This window comes from Bombyx mandarina, chromosome A1, assembly GCF_030267445.1.
Source record: "Bombyx mandarina strain Sakado chromosome A1, ASM3026744v2".
Lineage (NCBI taxonomy): Eukaryota > Metazoa > Arthropoda > Insecta > Lepidoptera > Bombycidae > Bombyx > Bombyx mandarina.
In genome coordinates, this window is record NC_143234.1 from 3,874,651 (window position 1) to 3,901,810 (window position 27,160).

The 27,160-nt window shown below is 39.5% G+C and overlaps 2 protein-coding genes across 14 annotated transcripts in view; one reads left to right on the forward strand and one right to left on the reverse strand.

Moving 5' to 3' along the window:
* Positions 1-5,077, forward strand: part of pan (transcription factor pangolin) — a 213,682-nt gene extending 208,605 nt beyond the window's left edge. For 8 of the 10 annotated variants that reach the window (XM_089739613.1, XM_089739614.1, XM_089739615.1 and 5 more), the window contains one exon: positions 1,952-5,077. In XM_089739613.1, coding sequence (XP_089595739.1) covers positions 1,952-2,300 — 349 coding nt within the window. In that variant the 3' untranslated portion in view covers positions 2,301-5,077. The remainder of the gene's footprint in view (positions 1-1,951) is intronic. The other 2 variants (XM_089739621.1, XM_089739622.1) reach the window with 1 other exon arrangement.
* Positions 5,078-7,019: 1,942 nt separating this feature from the next.
* CRMP (Collapsin Response Mediator Protein) overlaps positions 7,020-27,160 on the reverse strand; it is a 76,211-nt gene continuing 56,070 nt past the window's right edge. For 3 of the 4 annotated variants that reach the window (XM_028169882.2, XM_089739623.1, XM_028169881.2), the window contains exons 3-14: positions 21,171-21,355; positions 19,666-19,742; positions 18,964-19,164; positions 17,701-17,847; positions 17,017-17,143; positions 16,252-16,360; positions 15,513-15,661; positions 14,716-14,903; positions 12,292-12,376; positions 11,979-12,119; positions 10,208-10,336; positions 7,020-8,906 (exon numbers count right to left, since the gene is read on the reverse strand). In XM_028169882.2, coding sequence (XP_028025683.2) covers positions 8,827-8,906; positions 10,208-10,336; positions 11,979-12,119; positions 12,292-12,376; positions 14,716-14,903; positions 15,513-15,661; positions 16,252-16,360; positions 17,017-17,143; positions 17,701-17,847; positions 18,964-19,164; positions 19,666-19,742; positions 21,171-21,355 — 1,618 coding nt within the window. In that variant the 3' untranslated portion in view covers positions 7,020-8,826. Of the gene's footprint in view, positions 8,907-10,207; positions 10,337-11,978; positions 12,120-12,291; positions 12,377-14,715; positions 14,904-15,512; positions 15,662-16,247; positions 16,361-17,016; positions 17,144-17,700; positions 17,848-18,963; positions 19,165-19,665; positions 19,743-21,170; positions 21,356-27,160 lie in introns of those variants that run through there. The other variant, XM_089739624.1, reaches the window with a different exon arrangement.

Here is a 27,160-nt window from a genome sequence, read left to right on the forward strand (position 1 = left end):
TGACGATTTTAAATCTATTCGTTGTGACGTTTTCTTGTTAGCTTCGTTATTAATGATCTAAATTTGTGATTTTTATTTCGCTTCACTGTGTTTGGTTTGACTAGTTTTTGGAATATAAAAACTGATAGTTTAAATAATTTTGTAAGTGTATGAAAATATGGGTGAATTCTTATTTTATGATTAAGGTACCCGTATAGTTTTCTTTAACATTAGTGACTACTGCTTCCGTGGAATGCCTTTAGACATTACGGCGTATTCTTAGTCCGGGAAAGTCCGGGCGTGCCTGAAGAAAAGATGACTAAAAACTTTAGACCCAACACTTTGGCTAATAGTGTGAGGATCTGAAATGAGGGATATATTTTTTGGACAATTAGCAATAAAACGGTTTTTTCTTCGCTTTTTGAGAGACGCAAATCTTACATTTATTATCTCTGATGTTTCGTATACATTACAGTTTCCGTACTCACTGATTACTAAGCTTTAATTAGAGTTATTTCAATATTGCACTCATTATAGTGGCATATCGATATCTTGAATTTCAAGGGAAATACAAAAACCTTCGACTTATTAGGGTCTTCGACTTCACAAGGAGTTTGAGAAATTAAGTATTTAATGGCTATAATATCTATTTAAGAAGGTGCGACTTTTTAGTATATTTTTCGAGGTAATCAAAAAAAATTGATTTGAGTTTTATTGTAGGTACTGCAATCAATTACTTCTTTGTATTTGGGGAATTCCAAGCAATACATAAGTCGTTATGTTTGACTAACTTCGACTTACAGGGTCTGATTTTGGAAATACGAGTTATCGAATATCAATATGTGCTAAAATGCGGGAATAGGTATTTATTGGTGGCAGCACCTCTTATGAGTCCACACGGGTAGGTACCACCGCCCTGCCTATTTCTGCCGTGAAGCAATAAAGCGTTTCGGTTTGAAGGGCGGGGCAGCCGTTCTAACTATACCGAGATCTTAGAACTTAACTAAGGTGGGTGGCGCATTTACGTTGTAGATGTCTATAGGCTCCAGTAACTACTTAACACCAGGTGGGCTGTGAGCTCGTCCATCCATCTAAGCAATAAAAAAAAAAAAGAAAAACTTGCGAATCGATTTGCACCCGCATTCCTGCGATGTTAAAGGATTGTGGAATTGAACCCCAATTGTGGTAAAGAAACGCCTTGCCGCACGAAATAGCAGTAATTCGTGTCCCAGTTATCTGTGTTGCGAATTAGCATCGCGCCGATTCGCAGTTTTGTGTACAAACCCTAATGCCGCGATTTGGGCATGAATTAACGTAGTGTACAACTTTCTTAATTTTTGTGTTTTTTGTAAGCTAAACCTTTACGCCATATGAGTCGACTATTATCAAAGCCGGCAATGTGACTTTTGGACAATTATTGGTAAATCAGAAAAACGAATTATTGACTTTGTATTCCATTGGCAGTCACAAAACTCTTCTGAACGACATCTTAGATAAATAACAGGTTAAGTATTAACCTTTATTTAATGCAGGTTTTGAACCGTATTCTTTGAAGGAGACGATTATATTCAAATCAATCTGTATTGACATATCAATAACATTTTTTTGTCCAAATGCACAGATTGCCACCTTTGATAATAGACGACTCATATAAAGTTTGGTAGGAATACGAGTACTCATATTGCAACGGAGAGCATGCGTCGTCGTTTCGTTGTGTAAATCTCATTTAATAACAGACCGGCATGATTTTTGATGTGTTTTTTTACGTTTTTTATTTTTTTATTTTTTCTTATTAACTTGCGTGTCTCTGTGTTCAGTAGGCTTAGTGATTCCATTATAAACGGAACGTTTTGATATTCTCTTACGTTGTTATTACGCGTTGATGTGCCGTCGCTTTTGCGATCGGAGACTGGAGAATATAAAACGTTCCCATGGAAGATTTGTTTGCTTAACTGTGGTTCCCAATGTACAGGCGGAAGAAAAAGTGCATGCGGTATATGGAAGCACTGGCGGCGGCTGCGTCGGGCGGCGACAACCTCCCCACCCAGTCCCCCTGCTCTGAGGAGGACGTCAAGCTCGAGGAGATGTCGGACGCGTCCAGCGACGAAGCGGACACCGCGCTCAACTCGGCGTCCAGTCCGGGCGGGCTGAGCGCGCTGTCCTCGCTCGCGTCGCCCGCCTCCGAGCCGCCGGCCCGTCACCCGGTAGGTACGAACCCGCGTGACGTCAACAACCCCCTGTCCGTCGGCCAGCTGACGTCACAGAGCTGGCCCCGCGCCGCCCAGCCGCGTCCCACGCACGAGGTCATCTCCGTCTCGTAGTCCGGCGAGCGTGTTGGTTGTGATATTGAACTGTTGATGTTGTTGATCGCTCGATGACGTAACGGATGTCGTCGCTCCCCCCCCCCCAACCCCCTCTCTGATTCGGGTTTATTTGAACCGGGTGCTAAATTAACGTTTGCGATCTCTGACGTTGAGGAACATCGACATTTCGTGCGTGAACTTACCCGGGATCGTGTTTATATCCGGGTCTATAAAAAATTTTTTTTTTTGTTTTTCGTGACACCGCCGATTGTGAGGCCTAACGTAAATTTTATCTACCGATGACCGAAAGTGCGATGTTCCTCTAAATCAGGATTACTCTAAAAACGCGATGGTTACGTTTTCTGTTAATATGTTGTATTTTCTTTTTGTTCTTTTTTTTAAACACATTTGTGAATTTAACGCGAAAGTCTATTGTTTCGACCGCGCCCGAAACGTTTTCGCTAAAGGAATTTATTGTTTTCATTTGCTCTATAACTCTTCACAACACACGAGTTCGCAGCGCGGCCGTAACTTTGCTTTTACGATGATAAATAGTCATATGATCTCAAAATCGCGAGCCCAAATCGAGTCATTTACAATGTATTATTATTCTCTATCCATATTTTTAGTTTCCAAATAAGCTTCAGGAAATGTAATTGATAACAACGCCATCTAGCATCTTGTCCGTTAACTAAACACTATTAACGTAAATAATTCTTCATCAAGATAACAACTGACGTTTTAGTTCTAAAGATGAAATGTAGGTGGCGTTGAACTTGACTTTTCTTACTGTGCCTTTTACTGATTCTGGAAAGAAACTATTTAAGCATTGTACATGAATATACTACAAAAATAAACAAATATTTGGTTAGTAAAAGTATGGCATGGATCAAGACTAATTCTTAAAAACGATTTTCAACCGATCTTATAACCGCAATAAATATAATGACGATCTAAGCTGTCTAAAATTGTTTATAAGGCCTCAAAAATGAATTGTAACTTGACTTGAATCGTTTGAAATAAATATTTTTGATACTTTGACCAAATGACAAAGATTTATTAGCTCTCATCATTTTAATTCTATGTGAAGATTAAATCTAACATTTTATTTTAAGTTTAAGCTCACGAGTAGTGATGGTTTGATTGTTGCGGGAAAAAGGCAGCGATGTACCGATCGTTTGCAAACAATACATCCGATTGTCGATGTTCAGTTTGACACGGCCATCACTACCCATGAGTCGTTGCCTTTATAAGCTTCAGTAACATAAAATGCATGACGCGTAATTTTATTTAACTATTGAGGCCTCTGATTCTTCGTTTATCTGTCGGCCTGCACCAGAATAAGGTTCCATTTAGTGTTAGTTTCGGTTTAGTTTATAAATATTTTCCTTTCGCGGTAAGCGTGTAAAGTAATGTTAAGGCGGAGCGAAGGGAAAATTGTTTTTCCGTTGTGCGGAACATGTAGACTGTCATAGGTTAGATTAGAAACGTTGTATGAGTGAATTTTATTCAATTGATTGTGTACCGAACGCCCGTACTTTATAGTTTCATTTTATTTCAACGTTCTTTTTGTTCTAAAGCGCCATCTATGTGACACCATTTAGTTTAAGTTATGACTGCTAGATGGCGCTAATTCGACATTTTCCTAAACGTCTTTCGGTACACTTTCAAACTGTATATGTGTAAGTACATATATGATATAAATGTATAATATATATAGGTATAATCTAATTGTGTCATACTAGTTTAAGTGTATTATGCTAATTACATATGTATACATTTATTACGATATAAAAAGAAATTTTCAAAATGAAAATATTAGTTGGAAATAATGACTCGGGAGATATGAACACGGTTTTATTCGCAAGCCCCATTTAGATGTTGTATTTGTAAATAAATTTGTAATTCACTAATTGAATATTTAGGGACGTTTTTTTTTTGGTATAAAAAAAATATTGCATTTATATTAATTATTATATGAAAAATAACACCCTCGGAATGTTCACGGACGGTTTTGTTTTATTCAACAAATAATTTTTTTTGTTAATTACTTTTTATTGTTATTATTAAGATTTTTAAACGTTGTTAAATGCAATATCGAGCCAGATTTTAAATGAAAAATAATAATAATAATTGTGCGTTTTGATTTGGATTTTATTACGGAAATTTTTAACTGACGATACATCGGAAACAACACTGCGTATCATTATCAGTTACCATGTGCTTGATTCGATGCGATTTGACTTTTACACGAAAAAGAATATATATTTGCATGTCCCGAAAACACAATGGAATTTCATGTTAGTTAATGTTACATATTAAATATAAACATATGACGTCAATATCGTAATTAGATATGTTTTTTAAATAATTATTGCTTAAATAAAAGAGAAAGATTTTATGTTTGTCAGCAGATATGGACATTTTTTTAATGACATTAAAAGTTTTTTTTTTTTTTTAATCCATCTAGAACAAATTGTTTGGAAGTTGTCAGTTTGTGCCAAATTGAAAGAAAGAACAGGTTAATCCGGGATACCTCTCAATTCTGATCGTAATTAATATGTTGATAGATTTTATAAGTTGTTTTTTATTGTTAAGAAGGGTCAGTAAGGCTCGCACGAGCAAGTTACGATTTATGTTTAGTAGAAGAAGAAAATTAAGAAGAAATAAAATTATGTTTTCAAATTAGAAAAAAAAGAGACGATAATAATAAAAACTCAATCTTACTAGGTCTGATCCCATTTCTTGTGTTCAGTTGAACGAATATTATTTTAATAAACAACTTAAAAATTGTATGAGATTTGTTGTTTTATTCTCGAGGAATGAAATTCTCGGGGAAACCTTGATTGATGATTGTGGCGTGTTACTAATATATTTTATTTTCACACCTATTCACCGGTAGCCTAAGTTACGCCCGGACCGGTAGGTGAGGTCACGGGCTCAACCTGAAAGAATTGCTAACACTAGCCCTAGCAAGAGCAGTGCTTCGCAGAATCTACCACCGGATCGGAATCGCGACCCACTGAGAAGATCCGGCGAGAAACTCAGTGGGCTGTTTTTGTTTTTTTTTATTGCTTAGATGGGTGGACGAGCTCACAGCCCACCTGGTGTTAAGTGGTAACTGGAGCCCATAGACATCCACAACGTAAATGCGCCACCCACCTTGAGATACAAGTTCTAAGGTCTCATTTATAGTAACGACGGCTGCCCCACCCTTCAAACCGAAACGCATTACTGCTTCACGGCAGAAATAGGCAGGGTGGTGGTACCCACCCGCGCGGACTCACAAGAGGTCCTACCACCAGTAATTACGCAAATTATAATTTTGCGGGTTTGATTTTTATTACAGGATGTTATTCCTTCACCGTGGAAGTCAATCGTGAACATTTGTTGAGTACGTATTTCATTTGAAAAATTGGTACCCGCCTGCGGGATTCGAACACCGGTGCATCGCTTCAACACGAATGCACCGGACGTCTTATCCGTTAGGCCACGACGACAAAAGTGTGTCTGTGTCTGAGGGTTAATTTACTCGTCGAGCCCTTCGTCGCAAGTGACTGGTTCGACGAGGACGATGACCGGTGCTTGAAGTACCTAAAAGCACCGTTAGTGGATCGGGAGGATCCGAAATGACGTGTTTGGGGCGACGTCGACTGCTTTCCATTCTGTCCGCAGGATCGAGAATGGGTAGAATTTGCTAACACTAGCCCTAGCAAGAGCAGTGCTTCGCAGAATCTACCACCGGAACCGAATCGCGACCCACTGAGAAGATCCGGCGAGAAACTCAGTGGGCTGTGTCTGTGTGTTAATTTACTCGTCGAGCCCTTCGTCGCAAGCGACGGTTTTGACGAGGACGGTGAACGGTGCTTGTGGTACCTAAATGCACCGTTAATGGATCGGGAGGATCCGTAATGACTTGTTTAGGGCAGGAATCCCCATCAGACATGTCTAGTGATATTTAGATTGTGAACATATATACAGTTTTTATTGGGCGATTGAATCGCCAATGTACATGTTTAATGTATGCTAGATCGCGTTCTTGGAAATAAATGCTGTCTCCAAATACCTATTAAAAATATTCGATAAATAAAGCTAAGAAAACAACAACAATTAGTTTCATCTTCTTTTTTGTTATCCTATTAATACTGGTGAAGATATTAGAGCAGTGTTTCCCAACCTTTTATATACCATGCCCCCCCCACCCCACCCACACAACATTTAAAATTTTTTATGCCCCCATAAATAATAAAAAAAATGTTTACTTAAGAAACATAAATGATAAGTTTTAGGAAGAAATCTCTATGAAATTGTTATCAGAACACGGCAAGTAATATTTCAAAACATATAATAAAAAACTGAAATTCAAATTCAAAATAATTTTAATTCAGACTTTCTATATTAATTTAGTGCGATCGCCCCCTTTAATTATCAAATTGGCCCCTTGTGGGGCGTGGGCCTCACGTTGGGAAACAGCGTATTAGAGCGAAGTTGTAAAATTGTTGTGTCATTGATCCTTAATGAGTGTGAAATTTTAAGGTTAATCGAAGTTTGAAGTCGTGAAAATGACGTTAATTTCACTATATACAAACCGACGTACATAAGTACTAACTATTTGAAATCACTAATATTCTACCATTTTAGCTGAAGTGGGTATTGTTTTACGGAGACAGGTTGGTGCTGTATACATTACACGCACTGAAACTTGAACCTTAATTTAAAAACAAATAAAACACAATATCGATTATATAATTTACTTTGTGACGATACATAAAGACAAACATTTAGATAAATATGTAGAAAATATTACAAAATGGTGATACAAATCGCAAGACTAATTTGTAGACATGCTAATATTCCCAAAAAACTTTTCTTACAAACTTTTGAGGTTACAATTTACTTTGTGGAAGTCATTGTTTTCAAATTTTCTTTTTTTTGATTACCGAGTGAAACTTAAAGCAATCTAATCTAATCTAGTAATAACAAACAAAACATAATTTAACATATTATGAGTTTAACAATAATTTGTTCGAATGGTAACACCAGACACTGATGTTGCCAGATTAGCCTCAAATTAATAACCAAAATCAAGGTTTGATGACATTTTAGAACTTTTAAATTTAGTACGCAGTTAACTATAACAGCTATTTTAAGAGTAAATGCAAAACAATTATTTAAATAGATGAAATAATAATAAAAAATGATTTCTTATAAATAAATAAAAAATTATTTATCGAACTTTTTCCAAACTTTAAACGACTTGTGTTTTGGACATTCAAAATATAAAATCGATTTAAATTTGTTAACTGAAATTTAAATAAAAAATGTATGTCAAAAAATAACTAATGTAGATTCCGTATGTAGTTCTTGCCAGTGCTAAATTTAATTTTCACTAAAGCAAATCCACCAATCATTACAACGAACATTAAAACTTAATAATATTATAAAGTATTATCATTATTAAACATTCATTTACTAGTTAAAATAAACATTCAAAAAATGCTACTACGTAATCAGTGTTGCTAGTAATAAAAATGTTATCATACTTTATAAACGAGTACATTTTTGTTGTGATCTATTAGTATTTTATCCACGCCGCAAAATATCAATTCTACATTCACGATTATATTCATATGAAACAAAATCATTTCAAACATTCACTTATTTAGGGTAAAACGTCAGTGTTTTTTTTTTTTAGGGAAAATATATAAGACCACAACTACAGAGCCTTCTGCTTTCTCCGTCATAAAGAGAACGTAATGTGTCATGCGAAACACAGTTTTGAAGTACTAAAATTAATCTAACACTAATAAGCTTTGGATTACAAACAAAGTCTAATGAAGTTGATGTTGCTCGCTAGCTCTAAGCCAAACTCTACTTGTGAAAAAGGTTTCAATAAAATAAAATAAAAAATGTGAAGAAATTTTACATTAAAAACGCAGAGGTTTTTTATTTTTTTATTTAATGCTTGGATGGGTGGACGAGCTCACGGCCCGCTTGGTCTTAAGTGGTTACCGGAGCCCATAGACATCTACAATGTAAATGCCGCCACCCACCTTGAGACATGAGTTGTAAGATTTCACTTTTAACAGTACAACGGCTGCCCCACCCTACAAACCGAAACGCATTACTGCTTCACGGCAGAAATAGGCAGGGTGGTGGTACCTACCCGTGCAGACTCACAAGTCCTACCACCAGTAACCCAGGTTATTGAGATATTCGAAAAACATTACACATAAGTCGAGCATTTGTCACTCAAATTAGTATTACTTGGTTGTGAAGTCGAAAATTCAAATTAAAACGGTGTTGCTATATTCTATACACAATATTACCAAATAGTGTTGCCGTATTCTGCACATAATATTACCGAACTGATCAACGACGTTGGATTTCATAGTCAGGCCGGTTCGTGCTACATAAAATATGTAACTAAATATTTCGTGGAACTAAAGATTTTTTCACAAGTAGACTGACACCGCGCCCGTGCCATGAAGCTAGTGCGGCTCCGGTCCGGTTTGATCCGGTTCCGTCCGGTTTGATCCGGTTCCTACCAGAGCCCGGAGGACTTGCCGCCCGGCGGGTTGCGGACGCGAACCGAAGTCTTGGTGTCGAGTCCTTCAGTCTCTTCTGCAAATACAGGTCTTATCAGTAGCTGTTGAGATACAGCAGTTATACAACAATGCTTACCAGTAGAACATCTTTGTCGTTTTTATTTTTTATTGCTTAGATCGGTGCATGAGCTCACAGCCCACCTGGTGTTGAGTGGTTACTGGAGCCCATAGACAACTACAACGTAAATGCGCCACTCACCAAGTTCTAAGGTATCAAGTATAGTTACAACGGCTGCACCACCCTTCAAACCGAAACGCATTACTGCTTCACGGCAGGTAGGATGGTGGTACCTACCCGCGCGGACTTACAACACGTTCTACCACCAGTAATTACGCAAATTATAATTTTGCGGGTTTGATTTTTATTACACGATGTTATTCCTTCACCGTGGAAATCAAACGTGAACAATTGTTAAGTACGTATTTCATTAGAAAAATTGGTACCCGCCTGCGGGATTCGAACACCGGTGCATCGCTACACACGAATGGACCGGACGTCTTATCCTTTAGGCCACGACGACATCATAACTTCTCTAAAAACATTGTGAAATACTTCACCAGTTTGCTTAGTGCAAGCTTTTTAATGTTCTCGATACAGTAGATTAGGGAGAATAGAGATTAGAGTTAGAACAGGAACAAATCTGGGATGTCACAATACTTTTGTTTAGTTGTTAGATTTAATTTTGTTGTACTGAAAATGACTTTTATTTAGTGTTTAAGAATATTCAATAGTTTAACTTAGTCACCAAAGTTTTGTAACTCATTAAAGATATTAAAAAGTTAAGTAGGACCTCTTGTGAGTCCGCGCCATCACCACCCTGTCTATTTCTGCCGTGAAGCAGTAATGCGTTTCGGCTTGAAGGGTAGGGCAGCCGTTGTAATACTGAGACCTTAGAACGCATAATATATCTCAAGGTGGCTGTACGTTGTAGATGTCTATGGGCTCCGGTAACCACTTAACACTAGGTGGGCCGTGGGCTCGTCCACACATATCTATATATATATAAAAATGAATTGCTCTTCGTTAGTATCGCTAAAACTCGAGAACGGCTGGACAGATTTAGCTAATTTTGGTCTTGAATTATTTGTGGAAGTCCAGAGAAGGTTTAAAAGATAGATAAATATGAAAATGCTCGGAATTAAATAAAAATAACAATTTTGTTTTTTCTTTGATGTGTCATCCGTCGATCGGATTCTTTTTGTTTGTTTTAAGTTTATTTTATACAAAAGTTTAGGTCTTTTATGTATCGATTGAGGCACTACGAAGTCTGCCGGGTCAGCTAGTAAGTAATAAAAAAAACTGTAGCTTCGACTTACTGCTGATAGAGAAGGTGGAGTTTTGCAAGTCCCTCTGCATGGGGTCCCTCATTTTCCGTCCGGTCGGGGTGCTACAGCCGGATGACGTCACGCTCAGACCTTCGAGATGCTTGTTCACGAGGGCCAGGTCTGTTAGGGGAATCCCACACACAACTATAATACTTATCGCTGTGAATCGTCGCACACAGTGGGCTCACGTCACGCACCTTTAGAATTATAGAGACCCATTTCGAAATTTTTGGATTCTGTCTTTAATTCAAAAATGGACCTAGAACGACCCTTTTCCCTTTTTGAAGTTATACTTTTTAGGCGCGTTATGAAAAATTGATGAGAGTGAAATTTTACGATGCGCGCGCACCGCGACAGAAAATTAACAGAAATGAAGTTGCCCACTAAATCGCTCATTACAATACGACCGACGTAACTTGGCGAGTCTGAATATAGCTGCAGGTGAACTTTCGCGCATGTAAACTCGTAAAAAAAAGTGTTGTTAACATTCATTTTTTAACGTAAAATATTTATTATTAATTATTTAATATTTAAAAAAAAGGAAATAAATTTAATAAAAATAAAGTATAACTTCTTACGCGAGTACATAAATACGGCCCTTGTAAGCAGACGAGCATACGGCCCACCTGATGGTGAGTGGTTACCATCGCCCATAGACTTCAGCAATGCCAAGGGCAGAGCCAAGCCGCTGCCTACCGCTTAATACCCTCCACAAGCCTTGTTTGAAGAAGGACATGTCATAGCGCTCGGGAAACACCGTGGAGGGGAGCTCATTCCATAGCCGGATGGTACGTGGCAAAAAATGAAGTGTGACTCTTAATGATCAAACGGCCAAAAGTAACTTATACATCGGTCTCTTTCATTCCGTCCCCTTCCTCTAGGTTTTTTCGGTTGAAAACTTTAATCGATGTATTCCAAAAAAAACGCATATTTTTGGTTAGGTCTTCATAATTCTAAAGGTGCGACGTGTTGTTAACTATTGAACGCCACATGAGCATTGGTTACAGATTTAAAGGTGTTTCAACTATTGAAGCCATTCATTCATGAATTAACCTTAACTAATTAACTAGGAAACAAATCACGCACGATCATCTGGTCCTAAATTAAAATTCCCTGCGTTCTGGGTACCTAAGACTGAGATATATATTGAGACTGATATACGTTTAAATAGTATATACATTTATAAATAACTAACCGTACTCGCCCATGGGCATTTAAAATTAACATTATTATTTATTGTCATTATTATTAGGGAGTCCAACACTCATATAAATATTAGCCTATCCATTAAGTACATGTATTTTCTACATGGATAACAAGTTTCAAGTCAATCGGATGCATGGTTCAATAGTTATAACGGAACATCCGTAAAAACCACTGTAGATTTATATATTAGTATAGATGAACGACCAGATAAAGAGCAAATAAAACTATTCATCACACAAATGTTTGCCCGATGTGGGAATCGAACCCACGACCCTCTGCGTAACAGTCGGGGGCATTAACTATTGCACCACCGAGTCAATTCTTGAACGACATATCTTATTTTGTCGTTTTTAATTGGCACAGCAATAGGGTCGTGCCCACTGAGTTTCTCGCCGGATCTTCTCAGGGGGTCGCGTTTCCGATCCGGTGGTAGATTCTGCGAAGCACTACTCTTGCTGGGGTTAGTGTTAGCATCACTCCGGTTTGAGCCCCGTGAGCTCACCTACTAGTTAAGGTTACGCTGAAACAATTATACTCTCTCTCGCTCTCCACTGACCGGTTGGCACGGAGGAACCGTTGACCCTATCGGGGGAGTCCCGGCTTAGCGGCTCGAGCAGGTCGTGGTCGCCGTGCGATAGATTCTGCTCCCCGTAAACGTACGGACTGTTTATTGGGGTCTTCAGGAACTTGCCTAGACCTGAAAGCGAATAATAATCATGAAAAAAATATATGAAAATTTCATTGAGATATGGCAACATTAAATTGTCATCGTCGAACCCGTCGCTTGCGACGAAAGGTTAGGCGAGTAAATTAACCCACGGACACAGCCCACAGAGTTTCTCTACTACTACTACACATAAGTGGCGTACCTTCAACGACTCTGAGTTCTCCGTCGTCCAGACACACCCTGCCGTTCACGATGACGTACTGCGGCCCGCCGACCACGTGCTGACCCTGGAACAGACCACGACCCAACCACGTCACCATCCATCAGCATAACCGGTTCAGGGTATTGAATTGCTACTATATATCGTCTTCTCGCATTAAAACTGTATAATCTCAAAACTTACTAATTTTACAGGAGAGTGTTTTAAAGGTTTAACATGTGATATTTTTAATATTAATCATCTTTCCAGCATTCATTTTTTATTTTTTACCAGTTACATTATATCTTTTAAAGTAAGATAAAATTATGTATTAATTTTGTTAATAATACTCAAAATATAGGTAAACGAAACTAAAAAAAAAAAAAACTGAATTACGCTCTTTTGGCAGTATTTATGAGAAAAATACTGATGATACCAAATTATTCCGCATATTAACTCAATTTCGAACATTTTTGAAAATTGTAGACTTTTAATGCGAAAAGACGAAATATTGTAATAAAAAGAAACGAATTTTGGGGTTTTAAAAATATTTTTTTGGGCGGCTGGCCTTATTATACAGACAGTAATATCAAGAAAGTTCGGACAGAGCTTCCGCACGCTACAACGGCTGGCGAGATAAGAGGGCGAGCACTTTTTTTTTTGTTTATCCTACTCTGATAGCCTTGAGCGGCTATTTCAGCTTCGCCCTAATATGTAGGTAAGCTCACGAGGCTCAAACCGGAGTGTTGCTAACACTGACCCCAGCAAGAGTCGTGCTTCGCAGAATCTACCACCGGATCGGAAACGCGACCCACTGAGAAGATCCGGCGAGAAATTCAGTGGGCTGTGTCTATGGGTTAATTCGCTCGTCGAGCCCTTCGTCGAAAGCGACGGGCTCGCCGAGGACGGTGACCGGTGATTGTGGTGCCTAAAAGCACCCTTAATGGATCGGGAGGAGCCGTAATGACGGGCTTTGGGCGACATCGACGAGGGCGAGCACAGCGAACACAGCTCCTTAAATAGGCGGTCGTAGTGTTGCTACTTTGTATTTTCATTTTCTTCCAACAATATTGTTACGCCGGTAAGAGCAACGCCATCTATTGCTGAATAGCCAAAACGAACATCAAAAGATCTAGTAACATCTAGAACGCTCGAGAAGTACAACGGCATCTATTGTTAGATAGCGGAAGCACGCATCGAAAGTGCTCGACTTGTGAGGAATGTTCTCGACAGTTCTAGGGATGTCGTATCGACTATAAAAGCGTTGCAGAGATGGCACGCAATACTGGCAGTAAGTCAGTAATCGGAACTACTCGAAGCGAAACAGCGAACGGATCACCTGAAGCGAAGCGGAAGAAGCGAATTGAGAATTTTAAAGTTCAAGTTCTGTGTGTGTTCTAAGTGATAAATAAAGTTTTAAGTTGTACTTTGGTAGAGCATTTATTTATCCCAAACCCCAACGCGTAGCAATATCATATCCATATCATATCAGACAGTGTTGTAATAAGCATCTCCCTCTCGCTAAGCGCAGTGACTGATATAGTGATGGTTACTCAGTTAACATTATTTCATTATATTATTTATAGAATTAGTTCTTTTATTTCATTTTAATTTTATATTAGTAGTTGATAATTTTAATTTTCATAAGTTTAATTCAATTTCATATGTTTTTTTTTTTTTTTAATAATTCTGATAAATTTGCGATTTTGGTTTTGTTTTAATTTAAATATTGTATATGTGAAAATAGTTGGATTTAAGTCGCCGAAATAAACGCATTCATTTCCGTCTTTATAAATGAAGTCCATGAGTGAAAGGAACTCTAAATGAAGAAACAGAAAAAGTCTCTTCCTGTGGTACGATGCTATTTATGTATGGAGATATAACTTGATTGATGATTAACGTCAGACAGACGGCGGATGGTATAACTTTTTAACTTTTATTGCCCTAGTAGGCAGACGAGCGTACGGCCCACCTGATAGTGAGTGGTTACCGTCGCCCATGGACTTCAGCAATGCCAGGGACAGAGCCAAGCCGCTGCCTAATTGTTCTAAGACAACAAACGTGAATAATGTACTCAATATTTCTCTTAGCTCGATCACCCTATTCGGCCCTACGATGTGCGACGATGGTGTTAATAATGTGGTTTTTTTTATAGCTTAAATGGGTGGACGAGCTCACAGCCCACCTGGTGTTAAGTGGTTATTGGAGCCCATAGACATCTACAGCGTAAATGCGCCACCCACCTTGAGATATAACTTCTAAGGTCTCAAGTATAGTTACAACGGCTGTCCCACCCTTCAAACCGAAACGTATTAGTGCTTCACGGCTGAAATAGGCAGGGTGGTGATAACTACCCGCGCGGACTCACAAGAGGTCCTACTACTAGTAAAAAGTATTTATTAGTAATGTGGTTTCTCCGACATTCACCTCGAAGATGTTGAAGTCAACCGCCTGCTTGTGGCTGGCGGCGGTTATGGTCTTCTCGAGGCGCGGGTCCCACACGACGATGTCGGCGTCGCTGTTGACCGCCACGCGCCCCTTCTGCGGCCACAGATTGAAGATCTTGGCGGCGCTGGAGCTGGTCACCGCCACGAACCGGCACGGGTCCATTATGCCTGCGAAAGAAATAAGACCGCCGTTGAAGTTGGCTTGAACACGCTGCAAGAGCCACCCTGCTGCCGTAGCTAGGTACCTATGCTGACAGCCTTGAGAGGCTATTTCAGCGTAACCCTAACTATAGGTGAGCTCACGGGGCTCAGACCGGGAGTGTTAGTAGCACTGACCCTAGCAAGAGCAGTGCTTCGCAGAATCTACCAGCGAATCGAAAACGCGACCCACTGAGAAGATGAGACCCACTGAAGCAAGAAACTCAGTGGGCTGTGTCTGAGGGTTAATTCGCTCGTCGAGCCCTTCGTTGCAAGCGACGGGTTCCACGAGGACGGTGACCGGTACATGGATACACAAATTATAATGTTTGCGGGTTCGATTTTTATTACACGATGTTATTCGTTCACCGTGGAAGTCAATCGTGAGCATTTGTTATACACGTATTTCATTCGCAGGGATTCATTCATGCGGGATTCGAACGCCGGTGCATCGCTCAACACGAATGCACCGGACGTCTTATCCGTTAGGCCACGACGACTTAGGTAGGTTAGGTGTCCTTTAAAGAAATCTGATTAGAGTTTTATTGAAATACTGTCAAAATTGCGGCTTATAATTACCGGTGTTGACTCCCTTCTGCCACAATATGGTCATGCGGTCTTCGACTCCATTAACGCCATTCGGAATCTTGGAGAAGTTCCCTTTGCCGATTTCCTTGTCTTTCTCGTGGAACGTGCAGTTGTCGCTGCCGATCAGCTGTAAGTGGTCACTGCGAACAGAACACAGGTCAGTGGGCTCCTGCAGCGTACTTTGAAATACGTGTTTACCACGTGTACACGAATGAGGTCCACGATGAAGGAATTGTGTCATTAAACTAAAACTAGATTTTCCACCATATGTGTTCGCAGATTGCTGGAGTTCTTTGGACATATTGCTCGAGAAGAGAGTCACAATCTTGAGCAGCTGACGGTGACGAGCAAAAGATAGAGGGCAAATGTCCCAGAGGACGCAGTCCCACGAGATGGAAAGATGAGTCATGAGTGAATGTGTGAGATGGAAATTCGGTCTTGTCTGGACATTAAGTTCCACGATCACGAAGCCAAGTATCGCAGTAGATGGGGAGAAATTCTATCTATATAATTTATTTATTTATTTATTTATTTGCTATATAATGCTGCAAAGCAGTGGGCTTTCACCCCTCGATATGTTCTATGGTTAGCTTACCCCTCCTATATTTGGCCACAAATGACGTCAAACGTAATGAGATTGGGCTGGGTTCGACTTTTGTATTTTACTGGCTAATTTTTGATTAATCGAGACCCGTTGAGGTTTTATTTGGGAATCATTGGTAAGACTTACTCGGCCAGCGCTTCTACCATGGCTTGAGGAGTGGACGGGTCAGGTCTCAGTGGAGGAGAGAGTACGTGGGCGGCCGCGTGACGGAAACAGGAGTTCCGGTAATGAGTACCTGGAAAATAAAAATGTGGTGTTTTTATATATTACGTAGATAAAAGAATTCATTAATAAATCTGATTAAATTTATTGGAATCTATCTCTTTCACACACAGCGTTGGCACGTGAGCATTGACGTCATTATTGTTTAGTGTTTTTTTACTGGTGGTTCGGAGGCCTTTCCAGTTTCACCAGAACAGGTGGGCGAGTAAGGGCTCAGCCAGGAGGGGTGGGATTTGCTAACAACTGCCCGAGCGCCTCCGAAGGAAACCTAACAATCCAAGAGTAGCTGCTTCGCGAATGAATCTACCACCGGATCGGAATCGCGACCCGCTGAGAAGATCCGGCGAGAAACTCAGTGGGCTGATGTTTAGGTTAGGTTGCACATCGAACTCTCTGTCGAGTTGGACGAGTACATATGAGGGAACCTGAATGCTGCCTTCAGAGATGTGAGTGTTAATTGTATTGATCCGAAAGACAGTGCTTCGCGACGAAATAGGCAGGATAGTTGTGCCCGTCGGAGTGGGTCTACACACAAGTGACGTCACACAAAAACATTGGGCCTAGTTAGACCATGGACTTTGAGCTCGTGGAATTAAAGAAGGTTGCATTAATACAGCTTGTTCGATTATTATTGATGAAGATAAATATGGAAAATTTTGAAGTACACACCATCGGTACCGACAGTGGCGGCCAGAGTTTCCCCGTATACAGGCTGTTTCTGTTTGTTGCGCGCCAGTTGGAGAGCTCGGACTGCGCTCTTCGACATCATGTGCACTATATACAGGGGGCTGTTTGCCTGAAAGTTTAATTTAATTATTTATTTATTTGGGAAACCGACAGTACAAAACAAACATATAATATATTAAAAAAATTAGCTAAAACAATAACCAAACATGTTTCCACCATCAAAATGACATATAAGAGAGTGAACAAAAGAAAAGAAAAAAAAGGAAAATATAATATAATGTAATACATATAATAAATATAATATAAAAAATATATTACTGGTGGTAGGACCTCTTGTGAGTCCGCACGGGTAGGTACGACCACGCTGCTTATTCCTGCCATGAAGCAGTAATGCGTTTTGGTTTGGGGCTTAGCCGTAGTACTGTTAAAACTGAGACCTTAGAACTCATGTCTCAAGGTGGGTGGCGGTATTTACGTTGTAGATGTCTATGGGCTCCGGTTACCACATAACACCAGATGGGCCTTGAGCTCGTCCAACCATCTAAGCTATAAAAAAAAAAAAAATTATCCGGCCATTGCTTAGCCCCATGAGTGTCTGGTCTTATAGGTACATAAAATATACATATAGGAAACTAAACATGATGCGTCCACTATAGTTGTAAGAACCTGATTGGCGATGACGCATGCCCTGTTCACGGCCTCGCTTTCGACTTCCTCGTCTCTGGAGAGCTGATGACCCTCGGGCCTGGTCACTCCGGCCGCGAGGAGCTTCTCGGTGTTGCGAGCTATGATGTGGCCGTTCTCTGCGTGGACCTGAGATAATGTGAACAGAACAAGAATAAGAAATCAAGCAGGGAAATCATTACTATGAATCAGTACCGACTACTGCCCTTCATGCGGCCAATGATCGTAGGCGCTAGCAGGACATTACAAGGAGCAAAATCCTGACGATATATAATGGTCACGACCTTCAGCAGTGAGGAAACGACGCGAGGAGGAGGAGGAGGACTGCACTAAAGATTGAATTAAAGCCTTAAAATCAGTGACTGGTAAGGTTCTTTTAAGATTGTCAGCTTAGAATAGTAGAGGCTTATGCTGATGGTCTTGAGAGACCATTTCAGCGTAGGCGGGCGAGTAGGTGAGCTCGCGGAGCTCAAAACTGACGTTGTTGCTAACACGAACCCTAGCAAGAGCTGTGCTTCGCAGAATCTACCGCCGTATCGGTAACGCGACCCAGTGAGAAGATTCGGCAAGAAACTCAGTGGGCTGTGTCTGTGGGTTAATTTACTCGTCGAGCCCTTCGTCGCAAGCGACGGGTTCAAGGGGAACGATGACCGCTGCTTGAGGTACCTAAAAGCAGCGTTAGTGGATCGGGAGGATCCGAAATGACGTGGGGGTGCTATAAAAGCGATTAAGGGATTTACAGAGGAGAATGAGCAGTAACAACCTCAGATAATTCTACCAGTGTATTGTTATCGCCACTCGACATTTCCTGGGTAAGACTTAGTGTACTAAAATCCTTGCTATTTCAAAAGACTTCGAACTAAATTAGCCGAGTCGGTGCTGGAGTACTTAGAACTCTTGACAGCTGAGCCGAGGGTCATGAGTTGCTCGGGTAAGAATTCGGTTTGTTTATTTTTGTGGTGTCCAATATTCAAATGAATATTAATCTCATGTTCACACAGTAGAGGGTATCCTAGTTTGTCACGTGTACCTGACCCTGGTCATTATTATAATATCTCAATGTAACCACAGACCAATGGCTCCCGAGTCCTCCATCGCCATGCAAGATAAGCTGAAAATTAAAAAGATCGAGACGCGTGATGCGGAATTTAATGCATTAGAAAGAGATAGAGAGTTAGTGGCGAGTGCACGTGCACTGAACGATAAAAGTCCCATAAATTGCATTATTATTAGAAAACTATTTACTTGGGGCAGGGCTTTGAGTTCAGCACAGGTCTCGATGGCGCAGTACAGGTCGTAGTCGTCGAGCATCCAGGTGTTCCGGTACGCCATGAACATCTTGAAGGAGTTCACGCCGTAATGCTCGGAGACCAGCTGCTTCATCTCCTTCTGGACGGCCGGCGACCACCAGGTCACTCCTACGTGGAGACCGTAGTCGCAGCACACCTGAATGTGAATTTCTGGTGTACTCGGTGTCGAGTGAGGCAAGTATACCGGTGATTTCCTCGATGATGGAGTACTGTTATCATCGTGACTAATTCTTCCGCGAAACAGACCACTTTGAAGAGCGGGAGAGTTTGACCTTATGTCACAACTCACAAGGTAGCGGTATTCAGAGTTTGTAAACACTGACGAGAGCTTTAAGTGTATCGAACTAATAAAAATTCGCAAAGCAAATTCGATGCTGTTAAAATTCTTTTTAGAATTGTCTTGTGTATTTATGAAATTTATGGGTTAAGAGAGCCAGCAAAGAGCTTGTGGTAGGTGAGTTTCCTATGCCTTTAAAAAGAGCTTAAAAATCAATGTATTAAGGTGTTATTTTGTTCATACAGTTTTGTAGATATCGTCGATGTCAAACGAATATGTATCGGCTAAGCAGTTTCTTAGAGCGCACCGATTTCGGTTCTTATAAATGAATTCAGTATTAATTAATTTTATTAATATTACCTTATTATCGGCTTTTTCCCGCCAGTTTGCGTAGGCCTCTAGAAGCGACTGCCCCTTTTCAGGTAGAACGAAGTCAACTGAAACGATATACAATACGTAAAGAAACTTAAAATTTCGTGACTTCACCCCTCCTTTTTTCCTACCTTTTTTTATTGCTTAGATGGGTGGACGAGCTCACAGCCCACCTGGTGTAAGTGGTTACTGGAGCCCATAGACATCTAGAACGTAAATGCGCCACCCACCTTGAGATATAAGTTCTAAGGTCTCAAGTATAGTTACTAGTTCTGGTAACTATACTTGAGACTATTTTGAGGGGTCATAGTAGATTCGCCGAACGCGTGGGTGAGCTCACGGGATCTAACCAGAGGACGATGCTAACAGTAGCCCTGGCGAGAGAAGTGCGTGCTTCGCAGAATCTACCACCGGCTTCGGAAACGCGACCTATTCAGAAGATCCAGCGAGAAACTCAGGGGATCTCCTCAAACTTAATGGTCACATTTAATTTATTAGTGAGAATTTCTCGTATCGTCAAATAGGGTGGGCCAAAAAAAAACTTTTCATTTTTTTTTCTTTAGGTACCTACTACGAAAATATCGTCCAAGATGAAGAAAAAAATTCTGGTAAAGTTTGAGCTCTTCTCTAGAGGTGCCGCATCGTGATTTTTGTATTCTCATTTAAATAACATGGAATTTTTTTTGTTTATTTCTTTGAAATTTTATTATGTCTCAACGAATTATCGCGTAGTAAAAAGAAGTACATATTTTTGTAGGGAATTAAAATAATTTTCTGCTAAATTCTTTTTTCGTCATCTTGTATACGATATTTTCGTAGTACCTACCAAAAGAAAAAAAATTAAATATTTTTTTTGGCGTACCCTATTGTCAAGCTTGTTTTAGATTTACGTACAACGCCATCTATCGATGACAAACGAAACCTTGATGGAATTAATTCGTGTTGCAGTACAATGTTGGAGTTATTGTGTAACCGATCAACAAAGCCTCAGTAATTATTCAAATCATGCGTTGTGTAGTTAAAATTGAATTAAACAATTTACCAATTGATTCTTCGGGTTCGAAGAATAGAATAGGGTGGGGTGGTGTAGGATTTTTTTACAGAAAATTAAATAATTACTACCTAAAGTCAGAATATTTTAACAAATGTTATCAGCTTTAATACTTGTTTTAGGATGTCTTATGACCCCGCACGCGTATATCCTTCCACCCTGCCTGCTGTGTGCTTAGTACGAGTTTTTTAACGTTCTCGATAGCGTAAAAGTTAACTCCAATTTGTATGCAATTGGAACAGCGCCCCTAGCGGCAAACGTTCGAACTCCATGCAACTTTGAGTTAACTTTTACGCTATAGAGAATGTAAAAAAAACTTTCACTAAGCAAACTGCTGGGAAATTAGACTTAGAAACTATGACTCAAGCGCTCCGGTAACCACATAACTAGGTGAGCCGTGAGGTCTTTTACGTGACACAGCAATAAATAAATAAATTGTTACTTATGGTTGTTGTCCCTCCAGCGACCGCGGCCCGGGTGCCCTTGTAGAAGTCATCGGCAGTTTTAGCGCCCATCATTTCCAGCTCGAAGTGAGTGTGAGGGTCGATGCCCCCGGGCATGACCAGTTTGCCAGCGGCATCGATGGTCCGTGTGCCTCCAGGAATGATGAGGTTGCGGCCAAGTTGCCTTTGAATAGAGAAAATAACGGTTAAAATTTTTTTTAAATAAACTTTTTCTCACTAATCGTCCGTGAACACAAAAATTGTACTAACATAGACAGATTCAAGGAACAACATTGTAACGACTTATTATTTATTCGTAGTTTCTAACATTCTTCGAGATAACGACAATAAAAATGCAAGATTAGACCGTAAATGTATTTTGAATTATAAAAAATAGGCTTTTTTAAAGCAAATCCAATTTAAATTAATAACATTGCTATTTTTATCGCGTAGGCAGGTCATTCATACATAGATAGATACAGATGTACATAAATATTAAATTTCACTGATATGATTCCTTTGAATTTCATGTAGGTGACCGGTGTCCTACGTGGCGTAATGAAGTAATTATGTCGATTTTTCTCTTCGATCTTCGAACTAAGGCGCCGGAATATCTAGTAGACTCTGGGAAAGACAAACCCAGAGATACTAACAATGAATCTATTTCTAAGAGACCTAAAACGTACATTTAAAATTAAAGAAGCCAAAGTTAGGCAATTCCGGCGTTTAGTAACAGAAATCGACTAATAATTTCAGTGCGGTGACCGGTCACCGGTGATCTATATGGAAATGAAAGTGTTAAGTAAAGTGATAAGTTTTTTATTTATTTATTCGCCGTGCCAGTCATTGCCGAACTGGGCACTTTCAATTTTTTTCTTCCTACCTATGCTGATAGTCTTGAGAGGCTATTTCACTGGCCCTATCTAGAGCAGTGCTTCGCAGAATCTACCACCGGATCGGAAACGCAACCCCCTGAGAAGATCCGGCGAGAAACTCAGTGGGCTAACTTTCAATGAATCTGCTACCTTGTATTCCATTTTGACCGCGCATTCACTAGAGGGCGCTACATGAGATAGAGACACGGTTTTGGATGCTAGTTGAAACTCTCATTCGCCCAGAATCAACGGTTTAGCTTGTTTATTTTTAATGCCACTCTAATCACCTAAATCTAAGTGGTAGACCCAAGGCATTGTATGTGATATAATTTTCTATTTTACAATTCCGTTTGTCGCCGATAGATGGCGCTTGACGAAAAGCTGAATCGCGCTATCGTTGTGTTACCCACGAAACTATATCACATATTTTGATAGTACATTTACCGATTTTTAGACTTCTTACTTTAAAAATCTGGATTTATCTTGAAAAGGTGGATCCCGGAGAAATTGTAACCGGGTGACGCCTACAGAAACCTATAAAATACGGATATACCGACAGACAGATAGATCGGTCGGTCAACGTTGGCAATCGGCATTAACGGCTGATTTCATGACTTGGTAATCTTGGCATGGTAAATAGATAGCCCCAGAAAATATAAAAAATATATTTGGAATAGCGATGTGGCTCCGGTTTTTTAATGTATTTTTAGGTTTTTTCCATAAAGGCTAAATAATCACTAAATTTACGTGCAAACGAAGAGTTTTCTTCATACAATTAATTAGGTGAGCATATTTTATATGGGCTTTTAACGATCATATTAAATTATCCAAAAATAAAAAGCTTTTTATTTTTAATCTAATACTATTGTATTAAATCAAAATTGTGATGCAAGAAACATAGTTGGTCCACTGCGTCATCCAGAAGCCTACTAGATGTTAGCACATACCCCGACGTCGAAAACAAACGTTCGGAAGGCACAGAAGTTGCTGGGACTGATAGGTATTTAAATGCTATTTTGTTTAAAGGCCTTAAATGACTATTGCTCATCCAAAAAGTGCCAGCAATTTCGGTGTGGTTTCCTATGGCGGCTTCAGTCTCAATATACATTCGCACTATATTCACTGCGGCCGCCATGGCGTTCGGAATAATGTAATGTACTGTTTTGTCAATGTAATGCACGGTAATTTGAGTCTGAAACACGGTTTTTTTTAGGTAGCTTGTATATTTGATCTGGTAGCACTGGTATGAACTGTGAATGTAACGTGTAATTAAAAACCGGTATTCTTAAATAAAACCGGTGTTTATCGGTATGTATAAAAACCGGTTTTTCTCCGGTTTTCTTCGAACCGGTTTACATCCCTAATTTGGAAGTATCGCTATGAAAACTGTTACTAGTAGTTACTACAAACAGTACAAACGTAGCTATAGCTATTGTCAATAGGGCTCTATAAGTGTTATAGCTGATTTGTATTTTCCACGGATTTTTTTTATTTTTTATTGCTTAGATGGGTGGACGAGCTCACAGCCCACCTGGTGTTAAGTGGTTACTGGAGCCCATGGACATCTACAACGTAAATGCGCCACCCACCTTGAGATATAAGTTCTAAGATCTCAGTATAGTTACAGCTACAACGGCTGCCCCACCCTTCAAACCGAAACGCATTACTGCTTCACGGCAGAAATAGGCAGGGCGGTGGTACCTATCCGCGCGGACTCACAAGTGGTCCTACCACCAGTAATTACGCAAATTATAATTTTGCGGGTTTCACTTTTATTACACGATGTTATTCCTTCACCGTGGAAGTCAATCGTGAACATTTGTTGAGTACGTAATTCATTAGAAAAATTGGTACCCGCCCGGGATTCGAACACAGGTGCATCGCTCAACACGAATGCACTGAACGTCTTAACCCTTAGGCCACGACGACTTCTGTAAAAATCCTCTTATAAAGGACTGATGAATCATAACATTACAATAGACTAGTTCATGGCCCACTATTGTATCGAGTGGAGTTACAGGAGACAAAAGTTCCGCGGATTGTTATCATTCTAATCAGTAAGACCAAACCGCTTTTTATTTAATAAACTCTTTTTTTTTTTGTTTTGAAGTTAATTAGGTCAATATGTAATAAAGACATTTCAGTGGAACATCATGCACTGATTTCGGAGAAATATATGTAATTATAAAAAATATCTATAACGCTTACTCCTAGTCGGAAAAGGCAAAAATCTCAATCTACACATACAAGATAGGATTTTTTTCCGTTTGTATGGTGGGACAGCCAATATACATTTGCAATTCGAGATTGCGACCTCATGTGTCAAGGTGGGTGGCGTTATTATGTTGCCTATGGGGTCTGTTCAACAATAAAAGACGTGGAATTAAAACTCGTCGAAATTGAGAATGATAGTTAGTAATCCGTGGCCTAACGATCTAATTTTGAAGCCGTCATTACACCGAATTCCAAAAAAGGAACATTCTTTTTCAAATTCGAATCATTCAAAATTAATCGACCCTAATTTAACCGTCAAATCTGCCGAATCATTGTTTGGATGCCGATTTATTGTTCAACCCGTATGACTAAGCGATTATTATTAATACCATTCGATTTGATTAAAGCAATTGTCGGTGTGTGCCTCGTGAATGTAATAAATGTTTAATATGGGTCAAGGAACCGTTGACCCGGTTAAAGTGGTGTGGGATCGAAAAAATATCCGGAAACTCGATTTCTTTCGTAATTAACGGTTTTTTTTTTAAATGGAGACACATATTGGCCAGGCTTGTCACATCGCGGATGTCAGAGCCGCATTAAGTTGTTTCCGGCTAAGTCGTTCGCATGCGCAACGGAACGCCAATGACGGGCAGTTCTGAATTCGAAAATTTAAATTAGTTTTGACGGTTTCAACGCACCGAATGTCCGTCGCCATGTTTTTCGTAAAATAGCATACAAATTTATACTATTATTTTTATACTACTATTCCAACCCAGGTTTGAATGCCGATATTTGATTTGATTTTTATTCAAACGCAAGATCACTCGCTGTATCAATATGAATTTTTCATGGAAATCGATGCAGCCATTTCGGAGCCTGAAGCCGGAACATACTTACTAGATTTCTGTACACGTATATATTTATTTATTACGCTTCACATATATTAAATATTGACGGAGTTAATGCTTAAGCGAGTAAGTCAAAGCCTACGAATCATGGATCTATTTAGTTTTACGCACATTTTATACAAATTACATACAAATCTTTTGAATCGATAGAGATACGTGAACATAACTCTCATACAAACGTAAAAAATGTGATATTCCTCGAACAAAAATCGAACGTGTATAAAAACATCGAAATGTAAGCTACAGCTATGTTTTAAGTTCGGGAATTTGGGAATAAACCTAAATCTAATTTGCTATTATTTTTTTGCCATACTTACTTAAACTACACGATTTAATAATAATTTCGAGAACAAAACCTAAAAACGATAAAGTTACAGTAAGTAGTAACAAAATTAAATGTGTGCATGAGTTTCGCTTCCCAGCGAGTAATAGCAAACGGCTTATCACCAGAAGTTCTAGTAATAAGTTAATAAGTTGATTCATTATATGTCTGTAAGTATACCAGTATGTATATTGGTATATAAATGAAATATTTATTTCATATTATGTGTAAACGGTATACATATCTTTATTGTATGCATATATGTTCTTTAATAATGTATTGTTAATAGTACACCGCAACATACCTGCTATATCTTTATCTTTTCCAGGGAATCTGTAAATTAAACGGTTTTCGAGAAGAGATCGCTTTTAGCGATAAGACCGCGTATTGTACAAATGTATTTGCTTGTGGGGTGTTTTTCTAAAGTTAATTGTGTTTTGGTATGCAAAAAAGTATATTCCTTCTTTCTCTCTCTCTCTCTCTCTCTCTCTTTTTCTTTCTTTTTTTATTGCCCTTGTAGGCAGACGAGCATACGGCCCACCTGATGGTGAGTGGTTACCGTCACCCATGGACTTCAGCAATGCCAGGGGCAGAGCCAAGCCGCTACCTACTGCTTTCTCTAATATGATGGATATTGCGTATTATTCCGTACCGAAACACAATAGTTTCCTTCAAAAAAAAAACTTTCGCCACACAAACAACAATGTAACTCGATTATATCTGTGAATTAAAACTTTCTATTGACTTAAATCGTTAACTCGTGGTAGGGGTGAGAAGTGCTAACAAGATCGATAGTTTGAAAGTGCAGATAATAAACACGTTATTGTATACGTGGAAGTTTGCATATGTAGCTAGTTAAGCGACCTGATTTAGGTGCCTCTTAAGTTGCCGCTGTCCACGGACCACTTTTCATTAATTGGGCTGTTCGCTTACTTTTCAAAGCATTGACAAGACAATCTACTAGGAGCTAATATTTTAACATAATAGCAGGAATCAGTTTTATTGTTTTCCATAGATTCTTTTTCCTAATTCTGACCTTGAATAGAGAAGCAGGGCCTATTCGAGTCCGCACAGGTGCAACGTACTCCATATCTGCCGCGAAAAATTCTAAAAAACCGTGGGAATTCATCATCTGCTTTCCACTACTCAAGTCTGCTGGTCAGCTGGTGGTTTTACTGGTGGTAGGACCTCTTGTGAGTCCGCACGGGCAGGTACCACCACCCTGCCTATTTCTGCCGTGAAGCCGTTATGAGTTTCGGTTTGAAGAGTGCGGCAGCCGTTGTAACTATACTGAGACCTTAGAACTTATATCTCAAGGTGGGTGGCGCATTTACGTCGTAGATGTCGTTGGGCACCAGTAACCACTTAACACCAGGTGAGCTGTGAGCTCGCCCACCCATCTAAGCAATAAAAAAGTCATAGGGAATAACAACAGCTAGCTCCGAGACTATATACAGAACTATTTAATCATATTTCTATCATGTTTTTTTGGAGCCTTTATTTTTTACTGAGTTCATCTCTGAATTTACCTGCTTATTGTTAGTTCTCATTTCAGTATTTTGGGGTTACTCCAATACGTGTTTCGGTCACGCCTTTATATTATCCAAGCAAAACATGTTGTTAATTGCACGAGAGAAAAAAAAAATCAACACCGTTCGAAAAAAGTAATT